General features: G+C 45.3%; 1 protein-coding gene across 2 annotated transcripts in view; it reads right to left on the reverse strand.

The window, feature by feature from the left end:
• ADAMTSL3 (ADAMTS like 3) overlaps window positions 1–23,434 on the reverse strand; it is a 275,775-nt gene extending 252,341 nt beyond the window's left edge. The window contains exons 1-2 of one of the 2 annotated variants that reach the window (XM_080980240.1): window positions 23,147–23,434; window positions 19,572–19,686 (exon numbers count right to left, since the gene is read on the reverse strand). In XM_080980240.1, coding sequence (XP_080836366.1) covers window positions 19,572–19,649 — 78 coding nt within the window. In that variant the 5' untranslated portion in view covers window positions 19,650–19,686; window positions 23,147–23,434. Of the gene's footprint in view, window positions 1–15,906; window positions 16,016–19,571; window positions 19,687–23,146 lie in introns of those variants that run through there. The other variant, XM_080980241.1, reaches the window with a different exon arrangement.
• Window positions 23,435–23,683: the final 249 nt, after the last annotated feature.

Consider the following 23,683-nt stretch of genomic DNA (forward strand, 5'->3'; position numbering starts at 1 on the left):
ATTCACCAGCCAATGATGTAGAGCAGAGGATAGGAAATGCACAATGCGATGATGTCACGTCACACATTTCCATCCCTGCATACTCTAGGGAAACAATGGGTGACTCAATGCAGGCTGCCATTTTGCTCTGCCCCGCAGCATTCATTTATCACAGGTTGCATGCTACATGCTTGCAAAGAACATTTCCTTTTCATCTCCCTTTGCTTCTGCAGGAACACCACCACCACAAACCAGTGAGAGACTTATTAAACAACAAAAAGCCAACAAACTCTTGGAAACGGGTTGTCCACTCAATGTCTTTAAGAAGTCAGCAAAACGTCCTCATCAACACAGCCCTGCCTTTTTGCTCTTGGCCAAGGTGCCACCGCCTTGTGTGAACATTTGCTCAGATAGTTATCATCACTTAGTAAAGCTTTCTAAAGTAGAGAGGCAGTGACAGCTTTTGAGAAGCCTAAAGCAGATTATATGTTATCAGAGAGCCACTGTTTCTTCAAATCAAGAAGGCTGGATTTTATGTAAGAGCTGCTGCTTCAGCGACAGAGCAGCTCAGATTGGGAATTTTTCTAGGGGCTGGAAGCCCTAACCCTTCCTAGCTCCCAGCCAGGCACTGATCCGAACAGTGCTTGTGCGTGCTTCCCTCTCCTCCCAAGTAGGGATGGACAAACTTGTCAATTTCGGTACTCCCATCTTCCTATCTGTTCAATCTTAAATACAGTTCTCCACATTTCCACAGCAATTCGCTTTTTTTTTAATTTAATGAAAATCTGTCAGCATTTAAGTGTGAATTCCTCCTAATAAAAACATTTTGGCATGCAGCTTTGACAAATATACATCAATTTGCAACTAATCCCCCCCCCCCAAATATAATGCATTTTGTTATTTGTTAGAATGCATATATGTTATTTTCACTAATGCAGTCCATGAACAAGGATATCTGGTGGAATCAGTTGGTCTTTCAGGGTCACTGGCAGTGTGGAAATCTGCCAAGGATCCAAGCACCCCTTGCTGCTCCTCTGAGGAGACCTGAGATCTGAGCAGTGCCAAACACTGACAACTCTAAAAGCATTCCTTCAGAGAGGAAGCAGCCCCTTTGTTTCAAATGGCCAGCCAGAGTTGTTGATTGGATTTATTTCTGAATGAAAATAAAAAACAGGTGAAAAAACAGCAGTTAAATAGTGAACTGAAAACAGCAGGTTAAAAACAACAAGGTTTTATATGCTTTAATGCTCGGATTTTCAATTTCGTTTGCATTTATGTACTTTTCTGTGGGGGATTTTTATATTGCTATTTATTGATTTTAGGTGGTGCTTTTGTTTCGTTTCAGTGTTTTAATAATAGATATTGTTTGGTTGGTTTGGGCTGTGGTCTAAACCACTGAGCCTAGGGCTTGCCGATTGGAAGGTCGGTGGTTCGAATCCCTGCGACGGGGTGAGATCCCGTTGCTCAGTCTCAGCTCCTGCCAACCTAGCAGTTTGAAAGCACATCAAAGTGCAAGTAGATAAATAAGTACTGCTCCGGCAGGAAGGTAAACGGCGTTTCCATGTGCTGCTCTGGTTCGCCAGAAGCAGCTTAGTCATGCTGGCCACATGACCCGGAAGCTGTCTGCTGACAAATGCCGGCTCCCTTGGCCTATAGAGTGAGATGAGTGCGCAACACCAGAGTCGTCCGCGACTGGACCTAATGGTCAGGGGTACCTTTACCTTTACCTTTTAACCCCTTAGACAATTTTTTAAATATTAAGCAGTTTACAAATGCTCTTAAGTTAATAAATAAAACTCCATCAAGCAGCAGTGATATCGAGTCTCTTGAGTACATTGTACATTGTACTACAATTCCCAAACTGATTTAACAATCACTTCCCAGGGAACTCCACAAACTGTAGCTCTGCGAGGGGATTAGAGGTCTCCTAACAATTCTCAGCACTCTTAACGAAGTACAGCTCCCAGAATTCCTTGGGGGACGCCAAGTATGATATTGCTTTAAGTGTACAGTGCAGATAGAGCATTTATTAGATGGATTAGTGAAACTACTTTTATATAGTTGTGGGAGATGGAGGGGCTTTTAATAAAGGTTGTTTTGCAAATTCAGCCTCGAGCAAAACACTGCTTAATAATAATAAAGAGCATCATTCTCCTTTCCCTGAATTAAGTAAGGTACAGAGAGTATTTTCCCTTTGCTACCATTCTTGAACTTTACATGCCAAAAATCCTATTAGCACTTGAAAGAGCGCTGCACGTACATAAATCTTCAATGCAGTTACGGTCTACGGACATTAAATAATGTGCCCCATTAAAATAAATATTCATGTACCTGCCTTGCCAACATTTTGCTGTCATAATTATAAAGCATGGGCAACCACATACTATTATTTGTACTGATTTCGAAGGAACAGTTCTTTTTTTAAAAAAAAACAACAACCTGTGGTGGTAGTTCTAAATTCCATAGCCCAATCTCAGAACCCAGTGCAGGGGGGCGGGGGGCGAGTTTTGAGATATTAGCTTGACAGAAGGGGAGGGGGAGAGAAAGAACCCTCAAAAAAGCTCTTTTATAATTTCCTTTGGTTAAAGATAACATATTGGGTTTAAGTTGGTATAAAATATCAAATACGTTTTATATACAGAGGATCTATTCATAGCACTTTGTATAGGCAACATATGCAGCAAATTATACTATTAAACGCTTAATCCTAATAAAGCTTAAATTTCAGTCCTAACAATAAAGCTTGCATAAAGCTTGCTATGGTTGAAATAGGACTCTGGAACTAACTTATATAATAAAAAAATATATATAAAATCTTTAAGTAGCTAAAATGGATATATTAATTGGACGCCTGGGATGCAAAATTAGGTAGCTAGGTTTTGCTACTATGGTTGAAAGCTAGCTGTCAGGATGCTACTTCTTCGGAAAGCTGCATTTAATTTCTTTTAATCCACATTTTAATCCTTTGCCTGGGGCTGCAAAATGTCACGGGCCAACCCTGTGGCAGTTCACAACATAAAAACGCAAAATGAGAACACAAAATGCGTAACAAAAAAAACCCCATAACCCACCCCACCTCCCCACACAAACACATTTAAAAGGACATAGAATGATAATCAGCCACAGGCACGGTTGAAGAGCAACATTTTCGCCTGGTGCCTAAAGGTGTCTAATGAAGGCACCAGGTAAGCTTCCCTGGGGAGAGCACTCCACATGGGGAGTCACTGCAGAAAAGGCCAGTTCTCATGTTTCTGCTCTCCTGGCTTCTTGTGGAGGGGGGCGGCATGAAGAAGAGCCTCAGGTTATGGTTGCAGGGTCCAGGTCGGTTCCTCCGGGAAGAGACAGTTCTTGATGTACTGCTGTCCTGAGCCATTTATGGCTTTATAGGATTCTTGAGAGTCCCATGGACTGCAAGAAGATCAAACCTATCCATTCTGAAGGAAATCAGCCCGGAGTGCTCACTGGAAGGACAGATCCTGAAGCTGAGGCTCCAATACTTTGGCCACCAAGACTCCCTGGAAAAGACCCTGATGTTGGAAAAGATAGAGGGCACAAGGAGAAGGGGACGCAGAGGACAAGATGGTTGGACAGTGTTCTGGAAGCTACCAGCATGAGTTTGACCAAGCTGCGGAAGGCAGTGGAAGACAGGAGTGCCTGGTGTGCTCTGGTCCATGGGGTCACGAAGAGTCGGACACGACTAAATGACTAAACGACAACAGGTCAAAACCAGCACTTTGAATGGGCCCAGAAACTAAATGGCAGTCAGCGCAGTTGGGCCAGGATTGGTGTTATATGCTCAAACCATCTTGCCCCAGTGAGCAATCTGGCCGCTGAATTCTGTACCAGCTGTAGTTTCTGGGCAGTTTCTGACCCACCTTCAGAGGCAGCCCCACGCATAACGTGTTGCAGTAACCCAAGTTCCTTCTTACAAAACCTGCTATTTCTCCGTTGGAAGCCACAATTCAGAACAGATGCACAGACAAGCAAAATATATCGGCCCGGAGCATGAGACATCATTCTGATCCTTGTGCTCTTTTATCAGCAGCTGTTCAAACAGGTCAAGACATGTAATTATTATGCCTGCAATTTTAGGGGGTTTAGTCTTGAGCAAAACCACTCTGAACCATTAATATACCACACTTGCTTAAGAGTTCTTCACCTTATTATAGATAAGAATCTACCTCCAAGATATTTCACAGTACTTACAATTTAGGCAGCTGTTGCACTATTTGGTTTATATAAGCAAAGAGACTCTTCTATACTGTCATTCCTAAGTATCATGGAGTTAAAAGCTGTATGTAAAGTGAGACGAAAGCAAGAATCGCTCATGGATTTCAAAGCACTTTAATTATTACTTGGGAAGCTTCGCCCCCACGCCCTCCCCCCAGCCACTTCCACTTTAGTAAATGCATATTAACCACCATTCAAAGTTGCTTTGCAGCTTAAATAACACAACCCGCCTACCCAAGGTGCTTTAACTACTCTTCAGTCAAGAAAATATTCCCAGAGCATCTTACAAATCACCACACACCCCAAAAAAAGACCCAAACAAAAGGAAAATGGATTGTGCAGGAAGAGAAAAGAAGCAAACTTGGGTACAAGTCCTTAGTTTCCAAGAAAAGTAGAAGTGCAAATGCAACTTTTGCAATAATGCACACACACATTTGCACACACGTGAATTATTTGACATCAGTGCAGTGAAGATGTAAACCACTGCTGTACGAGGCAAGGATGCTTGGGCTTAACAGTGCAATGGCTTGTATATACAACTGCTCCCTTTTTTCTTTTTGTTGTTTCAACAATAATACTCTCTGCAACGATTGAATATACAGGTTTTGCACTGGAAGTGAACAATCATGCATATATTTCTGGCACCCCAAAAAATTAATCCCAACGTTTTTATGAACGCAAAGCACTTGTCAGTATTTGTATATTCCACTCAGTTTTTATACCAGAACAGCCTGGTATTTCCTGATTTTATTTGCTGTTGAGCGTGCCTGGCCAAATACTATGAAAGCGAAGACATATTTAAAAATTGACAACTTCCTTTGAAGCACATGCTTTCCAGTAGAAGACCCTAACAGAAACCACAACACACTGTCAATCAACATTCCATCGTTGTGATGTCAGTATTCATACCCCCGGACAAAATGCAGCGTACAGCCAGCAACTTTTTGAGATCTCCATGCACCTGTGTCTTCCTCAGTACTTTCACTGACAGAAGATAAAAATCCATTCAAGCATTCCAAGTGATTTTTAAATGCAGTTTTCATGGCAAAAAGCCACAGGTTTTTTAAAAGTGAGTTTCCATCTTCTGCTTCATTATTTTTTTCCCAAAAAAAAGGAAGGAAAAAAGGAGTAAGTGTACATGCTTTTGGATAGGTTTTTTGATGTTTCCCTCTGCAGTAGTTCAAGGAAATCTCTGCCAAAAGATAGAGTTTGGAACACCTGATAAAACGCTCTTCAGCGCCACACAATAAAAACCGACATTAGCAAATGGAAATCGTTTCCAATTTTGCAAGGCATAGTGTGTGTGTGTGTGTGTGTGTGTGTGTGTGTGTGTTCAGCAGGCAAATTATCTTTTTGGATAACTCTATTCTTTTTTCTCCAAAAAAAAAGGGAGGGGAACCAAAAGCAATTTCTCAGAAAAGTTAATAGAAGTGGAAACAGCTCTGCTCTTTTCCTTGCACATTTACAATGAAAAAGAGATAAAATGATTCATGCCACATGAAGAGGAAATACAACTAGCCAGTTAGGGCTAAATAAAAAATAAAAAAATAAGAAGAAGCCTGAATTCATCTCCAACAACCAGAGCGAATAAACAATGCGCTCGTGTCCTCCTTTTGACCCCAATAGTCTTTTTTTTTCTCCGAACAATAAAAACACATTTAATATTTGAACAACTATCTCAAATATTACAACGTTTGGGCCCCAAAGCCTTTACGCCCACACATGTTCTCACTAAAGTTTTAGAACAGAGCCAACCGTAGGGCTTGGGAACTATGCAAACTCCACTCAGAACTGTCACTGAATTCACTCAAGGAAATCTCTGCAGAGATGCACAGATGGAAAAGCCACGGTTTACCAAACTTGGGCAGCAGCCTAAAATGGTGTAGCAAAACATCGTACCACCAGCAGCACAATGGTTCCCAGAGAATCACAGCACCTGCTCTACTCTACACCAAGCCAAGCCATTTGTGAGCCTATGACTGATGTGCTATCACCAGCCAAGTGGTCCACAACCCCGGCCTGAGATTTGCACTCCCAGGTAGGCAGCAAAAACAGAAGTTAAACTTACCCTGACTATTCACAAAATGCACAGGATACTGTTGCCCCCATGTTAAGTTACCCTGCTGTGCTGCTGTACAGTCCCAAGCTTTTCCATATTCACTAAAAACTTTGAAAAACTCAGCACGGCTTCAAGAATGTGTGGTTAGGGATGGCGAAGGCATTCACCAAAGCTCCGATTCCAAAGTGGACTCAACTGATTCAATCCAGATCTATGCCTAACGCCACTTTGGAATCAAAAGCCCTGTGGATTCCTTTACAAGGCGGAACAGGGTGTTTGTAAAACAGAGACAACAACCCTACTTTATTGAGTTTTTAAAAATTCAACAACGGGTATTCCAAATTGCCGCAGCCTAGAAGGCTTTGAATGCAGTGCTATTTACTGCTGCCTGGTTTGAATACAGGTGACTCCCCACTTACATGAGGCCCCCGCGCACAGAAGCGAAATGCGTGTACTCAGTACAGACTGGGGAAACTTCACACTGGACTTCAAGCATCTGGCATTGTGTGCCTCCCCATTCTTCCTCCAGACTCTGGGTCCTTGGTTTCCAAATGAGATGCAAAAGCTGCTCTCATCAGAAGAGATTTGGGGAGCCATGTCATCAGCTGGTGTTGGTCCACTGTGCTTCATTAAGTCCAGGGTCAACACAGCTGTCTACCAGGAGATTTTGGAGCACTTCACGCTTCCTTCCGCAGATGAGCTTTTTGGGGATGCTGGCTTCATTTTCCAGCAGGACTTTGGCACCTGCCCACACTGCCAAAAGTACCAAAACCTGGTTCAATGCCCATGGGATTACTGTGCTTGATTGGCCAGCAAACTCGCCTGACCTGAACCACATAGAGAATCTATGGGGCATTGCCAAGAGAAAGATGAGAGACATGAGGCCGAGCAATGCAGGAGAGCTGAAGGCTGCTATTGAAGCTTCCTGGTCTTCCATAACACCTCAGCAGTGCCACAGGCTGATAGCATCCATGCCACACCGCATTGAGGCAGTAATTGATGCAAAAGGGGCCCAAACCAAGTACTGAGTACATATGCATGCTTCTACTTCTCAGAGGTCCAATATTGCTCTATTTGCAGTCCTTGTTTTGCTGATTTCATTTAATATTCTAATTTTCTGAGATTGTTAATTTGGGGTTTTCATCGGCTGTACGCCATGATCATCGCAATTATAACAAATAAAGGCTTGACATATCTCGCTTTGCATGTCATGAGTCTATCTCATATATTAGTTTCACCTTTTAGTTGAATTACTGAAATAAATGAACTTTTCCATGATATTCTAATTTTCCAAGTTTCACCTGTATATGCAAAGTGATGAGGAACTAAACTTGGAAAACTGAGAAACTGAGAGAAATAAAAACTGACAGGTTTATCCATCCATACTAGAAGTTAGTATGGTGGCCCCTTACTGGACCTGGGCTCTGGGGCTGTGGTCTCAGGAATTCGTGGTCCGTGCAGTCTCCTCCATCTAAGTCCTAAAGGCCTCTGCCATCCTGGCCATGAGGACCCCTGGGTCAGCAGCAGTGCACAATCCCTGTGCTTCCTCCATCTGTACTATTGGTCCCTCAGACCCTGAGCTAGTATCACTGCTGGACTCAGGGCTCAGGAAACCACAGCAAATAAAAATATGTAGCTTGGTATCTTAGACAACAGCTCCTTCCACACAAGCTGATGTCAACCTAAGAGGGTTCCTCACCTATGCAAAATCCACTTGGCAAACATTCCACCATCTCAGCTATAGCAGCAAAACAGTGAGGTCCTCCAAAAGTTATACGATGCTATTATTTTAGGTTGATTCTTAAGGCAACCTTACAAATACTGATTTCTGAACGCTTTTTGGAATTTGAAGCTTTTTCTTTGTAATCTGTGACTACTTCTTTGTTTAATTAAGGTTTTCCTATTCTTATCCTTTGTTGGGTTTTCGGGGAGGGGAAATTGTAGTTTTCATTGGTTTTATTGCACACCACTTTGTGTGTCACACAGTAGACAAATTTTAAAGGCCTGTGTTAAGTGAGTAGCACTCACCCAGTTCCCATTAGCTGTCCACGAGGTAAACACAGAACTGCAGATAGTTTTCCCATTGAAGCAGTTCTGGTACTTTAACATACATGCATGATAGATATAGATATAAATGACTTTTAAAGGTTGTGATTTACAAACAGGGTAAGCTAACAGGATGTTTGAAAGGCCCACGAGACTCACAACACTAAACAAAATGCATTTTCCTGGTAATTTAATTGCTCTCTCATTTTCAAGGCTATTCCCACTGGAGATGTAAATACACATTAAAACAAACTTGTGGAATTGAAATTGCATTTACAGCTTTCTTTCAGTAAAATACTATCTGCTGCAAAAACACACAAAGCCACGCATTTCAGCGGCATATTGAAGCGTTTCAGTCATATATTTACCCGGGCCTAACTAAGACAACAAGCTGGAAAACCAAGGAAATATAATGCATTTCTCATCTACAGGATGTTTGGAAGACCTGTGGACCCTTCCTAAATGGACCCTTCCCATTCTTCTTTGCTGCCCTTTATGCCTGTCACAGCCTTCCAGCATAACTACAGAATGCCAGTCCTTTCCCCGCCTCAAAGCTTGCATTCAAAACCCTCAGCACCATGCAAAGCTGAGTCCAAGGATACTTCCAGACTGCCACTACTTTGAGGGTGGAATTAAGCTGATATCAATTGCAGCCCTTTTTGGTCAGGGATCGTCTGGCCACAGTGGTCCATGCATTGGTAACCTCAAGACTGCACTACTCCCGTGTAGGACTACTCTTAAGCCTGCTCCTGAGGCTCCATCTGGTACAAAATGCTGCGCCCAGAACGTTGATGTGGACAGACTATCACCAGCAAACATCTCCAGTGCTCAAAAGATTGCACTGGCTGCCCATAGGCTACTGGGCCATATTCATGGTTCCTGTATCGATTTACAATGTCGTTAACTTGGGTCCAGGATGCTTCAAGGGCCACCTAATCCCTTATACCCCTCTCAGATCGCTGAGGTGTTTCGGCGAGTCACTGTTAGTGGTCCCCCATGACTCAGTTGCACTGGTGGTATCCAACCAGGAGCTGATGCTGTCCATTGAGTATTGTGGACCTAATTTTATGGAACTTCCAGTTGAGATCCAACAGGCCCCCTCTCTGCTGAATCTCCACAGAGCCTCCAAGTGTCCCTATTTTCCAGGGACAATCTCGGATTATCCTGGTTCCTGATTTGATCCCGGAATGTCCCACCTTTCCTCAGGATATCCTTATTTTCATTGGAGAAATGTTGGAGAGTATGGAGGTATGAGACCCCCCGAGCCAAGGATATACCGGTAAGTCAATGGTTTTCAACCAGTGTGCCGTGGCACCCTGGGGTGCCTTGAAGGATGGTCAGGGGCGCCACAAGCAATACTGGCCTTTGTACCTCTTTCCTTCCCTCCCCCTTCTGATGCCCACTCATGTCTCTTTGGGGGAAGGGTGAGTTCAGAGACCATGGGCAGCAGCAGCAGCTGCCCAGAGGATTCTTAAGGAGAGGGGGCTGAGGGAACACTCCACAAGGGAAGGTGATCAAAATAGGGCGAGAGGCTGCCAGCTCTGCAGGCAAGGGTGACATAACTGAGCTCCTGAGCCCCACAGGGGTGCCGCAGAAAGAATGTAGTTTGTCAAGGGAGCCATGGACTCAAAAAGGTTGAAAACCTCTGAGAGAAGTACAGTGGTACCTCGGGTTAAGTACTTAATTCGTTCCAGAGGTCCGTTCTTAACCTGAAACTGTTCTTAACCTGAAGCACCACTTTAGCTAATGGGGCCTCCTGCTGCCGCCGCGCTGCCAGAGCACGATTTCTGTTCTCATCCTGAAGCAAAGTTCTTAACCCGAGGTACTATTTCTGGGTTAGCAGAGTCTGTAACCTGAAGCGTATGTAACCTGAAGCGTATGTAACCCAAGGTACCACTGTAACTAGAAGACATCTGAAGGCAGCCCTGTATAGGGAAGCTTTTTAATGCTTAATGTTTTATTATGTTTTTATATGTGTTAGAAGCCACCAGAGTGGCTGGGGCAACTCAGTCAGATGGGCAGGGTGTAAATAATAAAATTGTTGTTATGGAATAGGACAGTCCTATTTTCATCAGAGAAATGTTGGAGGGTATGTCTCCAGTGCCTGCCAAATACTTTTCTTTTTATTCCTGCAGTCACTTTAATTTAAATCTGGTTTTATAACTGATACCTACCCTTTTCTTGTACTGTATTGTGTTTCTTTGAACTGCTTAGAGCTGATTGTAGTTTATAAATTGAATAAATAATTTACATAGGGACAAATTCGGTTTGCATGATCAAAGTGCAGTTCAGCTCTCTTGCGCAGCCAACCTGCTTCCAAAAAAACCCCCAGACAACAGACTTCTTGTGGGAAATTGTGCTGCAGTGATGTTCTGGAAAGTGTGAGATAACACATCTTCATGTAACACTTATGCAAGTGACATTGCCCCTCTATTACTTAAAGCACCTGTGCCACACACACAAAAACGGCTATGACCATGTTAGATTTTATTTTCATTTGGATGTTTGTCTTTATCTTATAAATTGTTTTGTGCAATCATAATAGAAAAAGTAACGCAATATACATGAGGGAATACGCAGATTTCCCTAACCTATGCCGGTTCCCTAAAAATGTTCATCTTGCGATTCCACTGTTCAATCTGTGCAATAACCCACAGTTGTTGCGCTACTGTTGTCAGCCAGCCAACACAGTCAGAAAAGCAATGTATGGTTTTGGACGATTCTGGATGGGAAAAAGAAGCTAAAAACAACTTTTTAAAATGCAAATAGTTCTTTACCTTTGAAAACCAGGTGCACATATATTTTAGGAGGCAGAATCTTGCTCAAAAATTCAACGTAACTGCCTTTGTTACGCACATACCAAGACCTCAGATTGCACTTAAACCTTCTGCAGCTGCATTTGAGTGTTACACCAATAACAGACTACCATACCTGGAAAATGAATGAAAGGGTGGGAGAAACAAACTCAAGTCGCCTAGACTGAGTCCGGAAAAATCCATCTCAATACATCCGAAGTGGGTGTTATTCACATTAGCCTCTCACCTCTTAGTGGCAAGAGCATGACCCGGAGAATTCACAACACAACTTTAAAAAAAACACAACAGAACAATAAAAGCCTTTTTGGAAGGCGGCTCAATTCACAACGCATCAGCCAAACGGGAGAGAAGCCAAGATTTCTGCAACCTTGTGAAGGCTTCCACAAGGTGCAAGCCAAGAAACATTTACTGTAGAGCTGAACCCCAAGAGAACCCTCTGCCTTATATTTTTGCGTACCTGCATCTCCCTGTAACATTATTATCAGCCGGATTTTATTTTGCATTAAAGCACTCAAAACCAGTGCAATGCAAGGCGCCACATGTGCAAGATCTCCAGGAAGACAACTTCCTTTACTTCTGAGCTGACACATACACATAGCAGTAGATGGTGTGGCCAAACGATGGCTTATGAGTCACTTGCAAGACATTCCATCTCGCCCTGTTCCTTTAAACATGACTCCCAGGCAGCTCAAGAAAGGATCCGCCAGCTGTCCTAGATCCTTATAGCTTTATGTTGGTCTTTCTTAGGTTGTGTTTTAAAGTGCATTGATGCCAGTTGTCAGCCACCTTTGAAGGATATGTATCCTTAAAGGCAGAAGCCAGTGTGGCGTAATGGTTAGAATGCAGGACCAGGACCTGGAAGGCCAGGGTTCAAATCCCTACTTCTCCATGAAGCTCACTGGGTGACCTGTGGCTAAGCACTTTCTAAGCCTAAATGAGGGTTGTTGTTGGGATAAAATGGGGAGGAGGACATGTAGGCTAGAAATGCAATAAGAAAATATTAAAATAATTGAACTAAAGCCATGTTAAGGAAAGTGAAAAGGGGGTTAATTCCCCATGAGTTTCCACCGCAGTGCAGCTGCAGGCATCTTGTGGCTGTCTTATCTGTATTACTGCGTAACAGTGGGTAGAAAAGGACTCAAGTTACAGCATTCATTGCTTGGGAGTACAGGAGAGCCTGTTGGAGACATGGAGATTATTGGAACGACCCTGTGAAAACGTGGAAGACTTTGTGAAGGAAGACCTCGCCAGAGGGATATTGGACAACTTGCAAGACTTCAGGGAAGTCTGACAGTTGCAGGAGTTTGTTAGCAACTGGATTTTGCACTTCCTGTGTGGACTTTGTCTCAGCAAGGACTTTGTATGCTGGGACCCTCTCTGGGCTCAGAGAGTGAAAACTTCTTGTAACAACTACAAATTGTGTGTGTGTGTGTGTGTGTAGCGTTTGTGTTTGCCAGGTAAATATTATCTCTACTACGCAGTTGTTTCCTGTGGTGAGCTTAACCGCTCAAATGTTGTGCACACACAACACCCAACAAGCTGGGCCAACAACAGGCATCTCTGGGAACTGGTTGTCTAGAGGCAGAAGAGAGATCCTTTACAAACCTCAAAATGGACTTAAAGCAACATCTGTGGGTCACATAGGTTCTGCATCTATAAGAATGTGGGCGGGGGTGCAGATAAGACAAGACAGGAGTTGGCACAACAGTCCAGAGCTCAGTAATAGAGCATAAGCTTTACACATGGCAGAAGGTTGCAAAGTTAACCCACTGCAGTCTAATGGTTAGAGCGTCTGACTATGACCTGGGAGACCAGGGTTTGAATCCCCACTTGGCTGTTGAGCTCACCAGGGGACCTTGGGCTAGTCCTTGTCTCTCAGCCTATCCTACCACACAGGGTAGTTGTAAGGACAAAATGGGGGGGAGAACCACGTACACCACTTTGAGCTCCTTGAAGGAAAAGGTGGTGAAATATAAATCCCTGGCATCTCCAGGTCAAAGAATGAAGGTGTAAGTAGGTGATGGGCAATACCGCTACTGGAGAGCTACTACCAGACAGAACTGATGGGCTAGATCAGGGATGAGGGGCCAGCAGCCCTCCAGATGTTGGTAGACTACAGTTCCCATAATCCCTGAACATGCTGGCTGGGGCTGATGGGGATTCAACAATATCTGAGGGCCAGAGGTTCTCCATCCTTGGGTTAGATGGACAAACAGGTTGACATATTAGGCAGCCTCCTATGTATCTATTGGCTGGGTCCCAGGAATGGCCATCCATCAGGGAATCTTTGCAGGGGATTGGACTAGATGACCATTTGGATCCCTTCCAACTCTGCAATTATATGGTAAGCTGGAGGTATTGGCTTGTTGCCTGTGGCCACCAGCTTACCCTTCAGCCTTGGGGGTCTAACATGGAAGGGGTCATAAATATTTCCCAGCCAAAAAGGGGCAGTCAGCACAACACCCTCCAGATGTTCTTGGACTCCCACTCCCATGAGCCTCAGGAATTATGGGAGCTGTAGTCCACACCATCTGGAAGCTGGACTAAGGTGTCTGCTTATAGGCGCAAAGGATTCAAGTCGAAGTGCCAAGAGAACTAGTATCTTACATACATGGGAAGCTAGGTTTTTGTTTTTTAAGAACTTCTTGAGGTTTACAAGGCATGTGAAAGTTCTGGGTGTGCCTCTGGAGTGTAGAACTTTGGCTGCTGCTTGCAAGAAGCATGTATGTTAACAACAGGAGAAAACATCCTAAAATCACTTCTACTAACCATCCAGATTTTTGGCAGAGGAAAGAGAAGTACAGCATGATTTCCGCCCATAAACAAACTCTCCACTTACTTAACCCTAGAAAGCAGCATTATTAAACAATGAGGATCGCCCACATTGACAGTAATGGCAACGGTTAGCATGCATCAGCTATGGGGTAATTACCATCTTAAGAGCGCTTTGAACATTGTTTTACAGTTCAGCTGGGCTAACTTGCATTCAGCGAGTTTCTAAGCTGTCCGGAAGCATGACAAACCCAAGGATTTCTGGAAACCAGATTCTTCTAGTCAGCTTTTCAAACGTTGTTTTACTATCCTTGCTACAACATTAAATATAAATCAAACACAGATACAATTCCTCTTCTCAGTTTATATTAATGTTCTTTTGCAATTGTGATTTAAACAACTGTTTTTTTTTTAAGGGCATTTATCAATAAACAATCACTTCACCAAGCATTTGTTTGCAGGGAGATTATGTGATGTTAGCTATGTAATGAGCATTAATTCTAATTTGTTTGCCGCAGGTTAAATGACAGTTGAGTCAAAGCAGGTGTTAATTCCATACTTTCCAGTGCACTGTGCTATCACTTTTCTTATTGCAAAAAGTGATCTTTGGGGGAAGTGGGTTTGATGTGCAAACTTCCCAACCACCTATATTTGTGCAATGCGAATTTGCTGCGATGGGATAGCAACAATCTGGATGCACCCTATGCGGCCAACACAGACACACCATCCATCGCAAACTGGCATGTTGGGCTTGCACTTTGTTCCAGAACACACTGCACATAAATGAAATTAGTAAGAAATAATTATCCAGGAGTGGGTCCGTATGCACCCATTATTGTTGGCTGGTTTGCAACCCCAATGCCCGGATCCGATTTCAGATTTACATCTGAAAAATGTCATTCTTGTAAGAGAGTGAACAATACATGCCTGAAATGGAGAACCTGTGGTCCACTGCTGGACAATGACTCCAGTCATCCTTGACCACTGGTCATGCCAGCTGGCGATGATGGGAGTTGGAATCCAACAACATCTGGAGGGCTACATGTTAACTAACCACTGGGTTTTGGGCTTGATGACCTTCTGTCTATATCATACATGGCCAAACTTGGCCCTCCAGCTGTTTTGGGACTACAATTCCCATCATCCCTGACCACTGGTCCTGTTAGCTAGGGATGATGGGAGTTGTAGTCCCAAAACAGCTGGAGGGCCAAGTTTGGCCATGCCTAGTCTATATAAAGTCAGTTCCTGTGTTCCTCTCATGCTCAGGACTGAAACAGATATATTGGTGGCAGATTCAAGCCAATCATGTTGCGAAAGTTTTATTTTAAGATAATTCTTCTTTATTCCAATTTATTCTAAGAATGCTACAATTCTCAAGGAAATAGTGACTGAGGGAAGAGGAATAAAATGCTGAGGTAAACAACCTATTCTTGCTATCACTGGTTCTCAGTGTTGTTATTTTGATCAAAGCAAGTAGAATATATAAACAAGCATGTTAGCATAAAACTAATTTTAAAAGCAGTACTACTTGACTTTCTAATATCCCTTGCTTTTTTTCTATCCAAGCAAACTGGGGAAAGCAGCTGTTTGTATCCCAAGAATACTAATTTTAAAAGCTGCCATTAGTCATAAAGCAACTGCAGGAACTTGCATAAGCTTTGCGGTAATGCTGTCACTGAATAGCCATGTCAGAGATAAAACCAAATATTTCATTGAACAGTACGCTTGGCAGATTCGTAAGCATCTCTCCTTTGGGGAGGTTTCTAATCTGGCTTTTAAAGTCTAGGCAGCAGCATAGGTTTGAAGGCAAAACCACCATTTTACCTCAGAGCTCTCAATTTGAACCCACCATTTTACCTCAGAATTTAGAGCTTATAACACAAAACCACCATTCTACCTCAGAATTATCGCAATCTTCATTGTTGTTGGCAGTTCTAACCAGCGGCGTAGCTGGGGGGGCAGGGGGGCGCACTGGGCGCCACTCACCCAGCAGGCGACACTTACTGTGGGGCCTGCAGCATGCCCGAGCCACATGTCTCTCCCAGGGGTGGGGTGGTGGCTCAGGCACCTTTTCCAGTGGCGTGGGGCCCGCGGTCACCCCCCGCCTCCGCCTCAGCCGCCCTGCAGGCCAGCTACGCCACTGGTTCTAACTGATCTTATAATCAGAAGGGGGCGGGGGAGAACAAGCAGCAAATCTTTTATACAGTGGTACCTCAGGTTAAGTACTTAATTTGTCCCGGAGATCCGTTCTTAACCTGAAACTGTTCTTAACCTGAAGCACCACTTTAGCTAATGGGGCCTCCTGCTGCCGCCGCAGCCCGATTTCTGTTCTTATCCTGAAGCAAAGTTCTTAACCTGAAGCACTATTTCTGGGTTAGCGGGGTGTGTAACCTGAAGCGTATGTAACCTGAAGCGTATGTAACCCAAGGTAGCACTGTATAGGGAGATGAGAAGTACTAATTGTAATAATTTTATTGTTTAGCTATAAACCATAAGAAAGATGACTAGGGCCAGCTGTTTCCTGAAGCAGATTAAGGCAACCCTGCCAAGTAATGTGTTTTTAAAAAACGCACACACTCGGGGAAGGTGTGCATGCAAATTCATATATCTGTGAAAATAATGCACAAAAATGCATTGAATAAACAAGTATTTTAGAAAAGTGTGTATGTGAGGAAAACAACATACAAACGTGTGTTTATTAGAAGAAATTCACACTAAAAAGCTGATACACTTTTATTATGGCTCGGGGGTGTGTGTCACAAACTGATGAAGAAACGTAGAGAACTGAATTTTAGATCTAGAAAAATGAGAAACCCATATTGACAGATTCTCCCATTCCCAGTTCGACATACCATTTAAAGGCAGAAATTTGTTTAAACCATTTCTACCCTGCTCCTTGTCCGAGAAGGTTCCCAGAATTGCTCACAAATCAGCACAGTCCCTACCTACCCCTCAGGCTTACAACCTGAATATACAAAAGGAGATGGGGAGAGAGAAAACAAGAAAACCCAGGCACCCAAATTCTCCATATTAAAATGCATTGCAAGCCTAACCATGTCTACTCACAGAAGGAAGCCCCCTTGCATCCAATGGGGCTTACTCCCAGGTGAGAAGGGTTAGGATTGCAGCCAAGGTTCTTATAATAACCAGACGAGATCTGGAAATGGCCAAATATTTATCTTATAACATTGGGTTGAATCCAGAGGAGGGAAAGCCTTCTTACATGTGGAAGGTGTCTTACACTGCTTTAGGCCTAATACCAGAGAGTTGCATGAGAAAGTTGCTCTGCTTTATGAGACGTGAGACCTGCTACAGAACCCGTTGTTCAAATTGCTAGCACTTGAGCAGGTGTAGCAAACGTTGTGCCCTCCTCATGTTGTGGACTGCAACTCCCATTATTTGCCATGCTGGCAGGGGTTGATGGGAACTGTCTATGACATTGGTGGGGAAGCAACACACAACACTTGCTAACCCTGGGTTTGCAGGAGAGAATTAGCAACTGCTTTCCTTCAACTCACTGTTCCTTCTGTCCAACCCACGATATATTTAACCAGGGCAGGGGGAGTGCTGTGACATTTGGATCTGCCAACACAGGCAATGGAAAAGTCTTAATCTGACCTTGGATTTAGCTGTCTAGTCTGTGGCCTTCCACAGATACATGCGGCAAGGCTAACTTCCGCTTTGAAGGGGCTGTGGGCAAAGTATTCCCTCATTCCTCAGTGGCTCTGGAGGGTTTACCCGCCGGTAGCACCAGAAGCACTGTGTTGGGAGTCTGATACCTCTGGTTGCGAACGTTATCCGTTCCGGAGTCCCGTTCGCAACAAGAGCAGAACGCACCCCGCGTCTGCGCATCTGCGTGTGTCACAATTTGCCGCGTCTGCGCATGCGTGTGACGTCCTTTTGCATGTCTGCACATGCGCGAGCAGCAAAACCCGAAAGTAACCCTTTCTGGTACTTCCGGGTCACCACGGGACGCAACCTGAAAAGATGTAACCTGAAGCAAACGCAACACGAGGTATGACTGTACTAGTCGCCATTTTAATTTCCCACAATGCCTCAGAGCGACAGCATGCCAGGGGAAGTGAAATTGTGTGACATTAAAAATAGCCGCCCGGCTTAGCTGCCCAGTGCTTGGTCACAGCGCTGGGCTAGCAAAAAAAAAAAAAAAAAAAGGAAGTGGGCACCAGCGGTGGGTCCTGTCAGCTGCGTAAGGGTGCCAGGCATAGCTGTCAACTTTTCCCTTTTCTTGCGAGGAATCCTATTTGGAATAAGGGAATTTCCCTTTAAAAAAAAGGGAAACGTTGACAGCTATGGTGCCAGGTGCTGACCCCAGCCCTGCTATATGGACTAGTGGGCAGGGGCAGAGGAAGGGGGGTGCGGTGGGTGTGAAACGCCCCAGGTGTCACCACTGAGGGCGGTGACAAATTGCTAGGCAGCACTCACCACAGGGCCTGCAGCCCGCCTGAGCCACGCATCTCTCCTGAGAGAGACGCGGTGGCTTGGGCACGCACAGGCTCCGCGCTGCCCAAACGGTCCACTTGCTGCCTCTCCCCCCAGCTGTAGGGTGGCTGAGTGGGAGGAAGCAGGCACAGCTCCTTGCAAGGCTATTGTACACGTCTGGACTCTAGACAGAGTTTTATCCAACACAGCAAGCTGACTTCTGCCACATCAGGCTATTTGTCTGCCTAGCACAACACTGTCTGCTCTGACTGGCAGCAGCTCTCCAGGGTCTCAGGCGAAAGGTCTTTCCCTGCTCCCAGGTCCTTATGACTAGAGGCACCAAGGATTGAACATGGGACCTTCTGAGTTATGGCCAACTTCAGAAATCCAATCTCCATAACATTTAAATGTCTGCCACTCAGGCCCCTAAAGATATCCCACATCGGGCAGCTATCCTCGGCCCGCCTCTTGTTCCTACTCACGTAAAAGCTGGGGAATAGCTGCTGCTAGGTGTAGATGAATCTGTCGATTTTGGTTTTCTCGGTTTCTCATCTTTCCCATCGTAAATCCAGTTTTCCACATCGCAATTTTAAAACACACACGTGAAAATTCACCAGCTTTTTTTGTATGCATTCTGTATTTTTGCAAGCACTATTTCCTAATACAATGCCTTTTTGTATGCCATTTTCCCTAATATATGCACTTAAATGCACACTTTGCCCTAGCTTATGCATTTTTGTGCACCTTACTTGGGCTGGAGAACTGTGCTGCAAAATCTTAAAAAGTGAGAATTTCCAAGGGTGGCTGGTGTGTTTCAGAAAGCACTAAGCAGGCAAGTTCGCCTTTAGGCATGATTTAAATCAGATTTCTCCTCCTTCACCCCTAGATGCTGCTATTAGCCATTGCTACTCAGCGATTTGTTATTAGTTATTTTAAGGACTGTGTTATTTTTATGCATTCTTTTTATCTAATACGGTTTTGCTGTAAACTGCCTTGTGGCTTGTAAAAAAGAAAGAAAGGGTGGAATGTAAGTCATCTAAAGGAAGGATGGGAACAGCAGCAACAAAAATTGCTTTTCCTACTACAGCTGCCTTTGATTCGAACACCAGCAACACGCTAGAGCGCACAGCCCATCTCAGCGACTTGCTGGGATTTCCCCCTTTCGTCCGTAGGATTAATCCATCATCCTATCCACAAGCAGCTGCTGAGACTGCAACACTTTCGCCTACCTGTAGATGGGCACAGATAGCGGTCACTGTGAACCAGGTGATCTCCCACGAGAGTCCTGTGGACTTGGCATAAGCCATTCTCCTCTTGCACCTTTAAGGGGGGGGGGGAGAGAAGCTGTAAGCAAAAGAAGAAGGGAAAAAGTCAATGCACCCCGCCAGAATCTGAATGACTAAAGCAAACTGGGCAGTGAATACAACCCGGACTTTGGAAACAGTGCAACCATAACAGCCGAGGTTTGTGCTGGCCAGGAAAGCAGACTCACAGAGAACAGCATGATCGCAGCGTGGAGGCTGAGGTACTCCAATAAGGGCAGGAGGGTGGGGGAGCTGGCCAGAAGAGCAAAAGCGAGCTAGGTTTTTCTCTCGCTCACGAGTCAGTTTATCAAGCCTGCAACCTCCTTCCCCGTTATTCCCCCCCCCCCTCCATTACCATATACGCACACAGGAGCCAAGAAAAAATTGAACCTTGCAAAGCTATTTCAACACTCTTCCTTTTTTTCCCCTGCCCTGCTTCCCAAGCCAAGGAACCCAACTCTGGGACTTTGGGATCCGTAACGCTTCCAGCCGTGTTGGCTACTCAGCCCCGTGGCAGAAAAGCGACAATCCTCACTCGCTTTGGGGAGGGGCCCCGCCGATTCGTGGATTAGAATACGAGGACTGTTAACTGTTTCCATGTAAAGGACAACATTGAACCGCCATCCCTGCGGCACGGAAAAGCTCTTTGTGTGTAAAATCTCCGCAGATTTGAAACCGCACACAGGGGCTACTGGTTTTTACTGTCCCTTTCTTTCATCCAGGCTATTATTGCAATATGATAAAAGTTGGCCAACTTATCTGGCAACCACCCATGTTCTCAAGACCACAGGGTTTGCAATATCCCTGAGAAGAAGAAACATCATCTCCATGGGAAATCTTGGGCACCTAATTCTGTCAGCCTTCACTGGGGACAAATCACTCCTCCCAAGAAAAATCTCATCCTTCCTCTCACCTTCAGCCAGAATGTGGCCATCGAACTGAAAAATGTCCCCCATCCCCCAGACTTGGACCAGCGAGAGCAAAGTACAAATCACCATTCAGCCATTAAACTTTACTGAGTTGAGGACTCTCAGCCCAACCTACTTCGCAGGGTTGTTTTGAAGATAAAACTCAGCTCCTGAGTATGTCACTCTGAGCTCCTTGTGGGGGGGAGGGAGAGGATATAAAAGCAATAAATAATGGACACAACAAGATCAAATTATCCTAAACAGGACAAGGGAAGCCAGGCTATAGTCATTTGTGCTCTAGTAACCTCTTGCTTAGACTACTGCAATGTGCTCTACTTGGGGCTGCTCTTGAAGACTGTTTGGGTGGATCCAATGGCTCAAAACCATATAATAATAGTCCTAAAAGACCTGTACTCACTGCCAATTTGTCACCAAGCCCAATCCAAGGTTTGGTTCTGTTATGTAAAGCCCTGAAAAGCTTGGCATTTGGCTACATGAAGGACTCAGTTCTCTCAGACTACTGTCCTGCACGTAGTCTGAGATCCACTCAGGGGTCCTTTTAGTACAGTGGTACCTCGGGTTACATACGCTTCAGGTTACATACGCTTCAGGATACAGACTCCGCTAACCCAGAAATAGTGCTTCAGGTTAAGAACTTTGCTTCAGGATGAGAACAGAAATTGTGCTCCGGCGGCATGGCAGCAGCAGGAGGCCCCATTAGCTAAAGTGGTGCTTCAGGTTAAGAACAGTTTCAGGTTAAGTACGGATCTCCGGAACGAATTAAGTACTTAACCCGAGGTACCACTGTAGTTCCATCATTCAGCAAAGTTCAGGGGTCTGTGACCTGCAAGAGGACTTCCTCTGTAACAGCACCCAAGTTATGGAACAAGCATCCCCTAAAGATCCAGCTGGCATCTATGTTGTTCGTTTTTTGACACCAGCTGAATACTTTCAGTTTGTATCCATCATCAATGCTCAAAGAGTAGACTTGTTGACATTAATGGACCTGATTTAGGATTGTCAATTTTAATGGATCTACTCTGAGTAAAACTTAGTTGGATACGGGCCTTTTGTGTCAAAAATTTGGCTGATCTGCATAACTAGCCGGTGTTATATAATATGTTAACAGATTGTTGGATTTTAGTGATTTGCTGCTGTTTTATTGGCGTGTGATTGATGCTTTAATACTGCAACCCACTCCAAGGTCAGGTGAGAAGGAATTATTTTTGAAAATAAAATACAATAAATGTGACTACATTAAAGAGACTGCCAGATCCATCTCTCCAAAGGCTCTCTCTTCGCCACCCAGTTAAAGCAACACCTGTTCCTCCAATAGCTGCCCCTCCCACACACACACACACACACACACACACGCCAGTCTCAATATCTCAGCACAGGAACAGATCTTTCCTGCCGCGCATATTGATAGTGCTATAGCCTATTTCCAAATAAGGGTTTCTAAAACGATGCCGGAATAGTGTTTAGATCTGCAGGGCGGTTATACACGGCCCTCCCCGCCATGCTAATAACTCTCAGGCACTGCGTCTGTGCAGCCTGCCTGCACTCAGCAAACACTGTGTAGAGATTTCAATCTTTCGTTCCTTCAGAGAAAGTGTATTTTCAAACCCAGGACCCACTTTTAACCCAAACATGCATTTGGGGACCCTTTTCCCTTAATCTTTTACCCTATATTTGTGCGGTGGTAGCGCTCTTGCAGCAACGCACCTCGGATCAGGCCACAACCCATCGGCCGAAGAGCAGAGCTCTGGAGCCCATCCTCTGCACTCCCCTCTGAAAACATCCCACCACCTGCTTCGGACCATGTGAAAAGGTTGGCTGTCCAAATCCCAGAATGAAACTTGGGGGCAAAGCAGACCTTTGCTCTGGAGTGGCAAGCGAAGCTGAGAGGGCACCTCCTGAAAAGCTGCCAAGTCCCTTGTCGGCACCACTGAGCAAGCTGGCCAAGAGAGACCACCACCCTTTCCTTCATACCAGGCATGTCCAAAGTCTGTTTCTGGGGCCTAATCCGGCCCCTGTAGCAGTCTATCTTCTGGGGTAAAATCCTTTAAAAAGCTCAACAACTTTGGTCGGCCCTCACGCATGTTCACTTCATCAAATCTGACCCTCTTTGAAAAAAGTTTGGGCACCCCTGCCTCATCTTATAGGTCAGGCCTACAAACAAACACACACACACAAACACACCCCTTTCCAGAAACTTGCTCTCCTTAAGTCATAGCTGTCAACGTTTCCCCCTTTTTAAGGGAAATTCCCTTATTCCGAATAGGATTCCTCGCAAGAAAAGGGAAAAGTTAACAGCTATGCCTTAAGTCCTTAAATTAATGGGGAAACAAGCTGCAGCTGCCCAGGGTTGATGGAGGGGTCTCTGTGCATGCTCAGAGACACCTTGCTTACCAAGTGCCCATCCAGGGTCCCACTCAGAGCCCCGCGCTAAATACCCTCTCAGGGTACAAGTGGAGCCCCCCGCGCGCCCCTCTTTTCGCGCACCAGCACCCCTCGCGCGCCTGTCTTGGGTGCAATTTCGGCGCAGCGCGCGCGGGCGCCAAACTCCGCGCGCGCGCGCTTTGGGGATACCTTTGGTCAACTTCGGGGCGCAAATCCCTGCGGCGTGGCCACCACCTCACGCGACGGCGTTTTCCCTCTCCCTCTCCTCAGGGGGAAGGGAGCAGGCGTGGACTCGGCGGAGGCAGCAAGGCGAAGCCTCTCCTCCTGTCAAAGCACCAGGGACGCCGACGCCGCATGCTTGCAAAGCGGAGCTGGCAGGCGAACAAGCGCCCGCCCTTCGAGCTTGGCTGGCTCTCTCCCTCCAGGCTCCTCCAGCCCACAAGCCCCGCCAGACCGACTTAGCCGAGGGCCTCGGAGGAAGTGGCGGAGAGAGCGAGGGCGCCGGCGCCGCCGCCACCGCCGCCTCCTCCTCCCGCAGGGCAGCCCAAGCAGCGCGCAAGGCCAGGCGACGGCGCGCGTCTCTGGGAGCTCCCGCGCCGCCACCTGCTCCGCCGCGCGCGCCCTGCAGGCAAAAGGCGCCTCGACGCGGGAAGGGGAGAGCCAATGGGATGCAAGGAGCGGGGGGAGAGTGCCTCTGCGCTCGTACAGAGTGCCTTTCTTTCTTTC

The sequence above is a fragment of the Podarcis pityusensis genome (genome assembly GCF_964106645.2).
Source record: "Podarcis pityusensis genome assembly, chromosome: 14".
In the NCBI taxonomy this organism is placed as follows: domain Eukaryota; kingdom Metazoa; phylum Chordata; class Lepidosauria; order Squamata; family Lacertidae; genus Podarcis; species Podarcis pityusensis.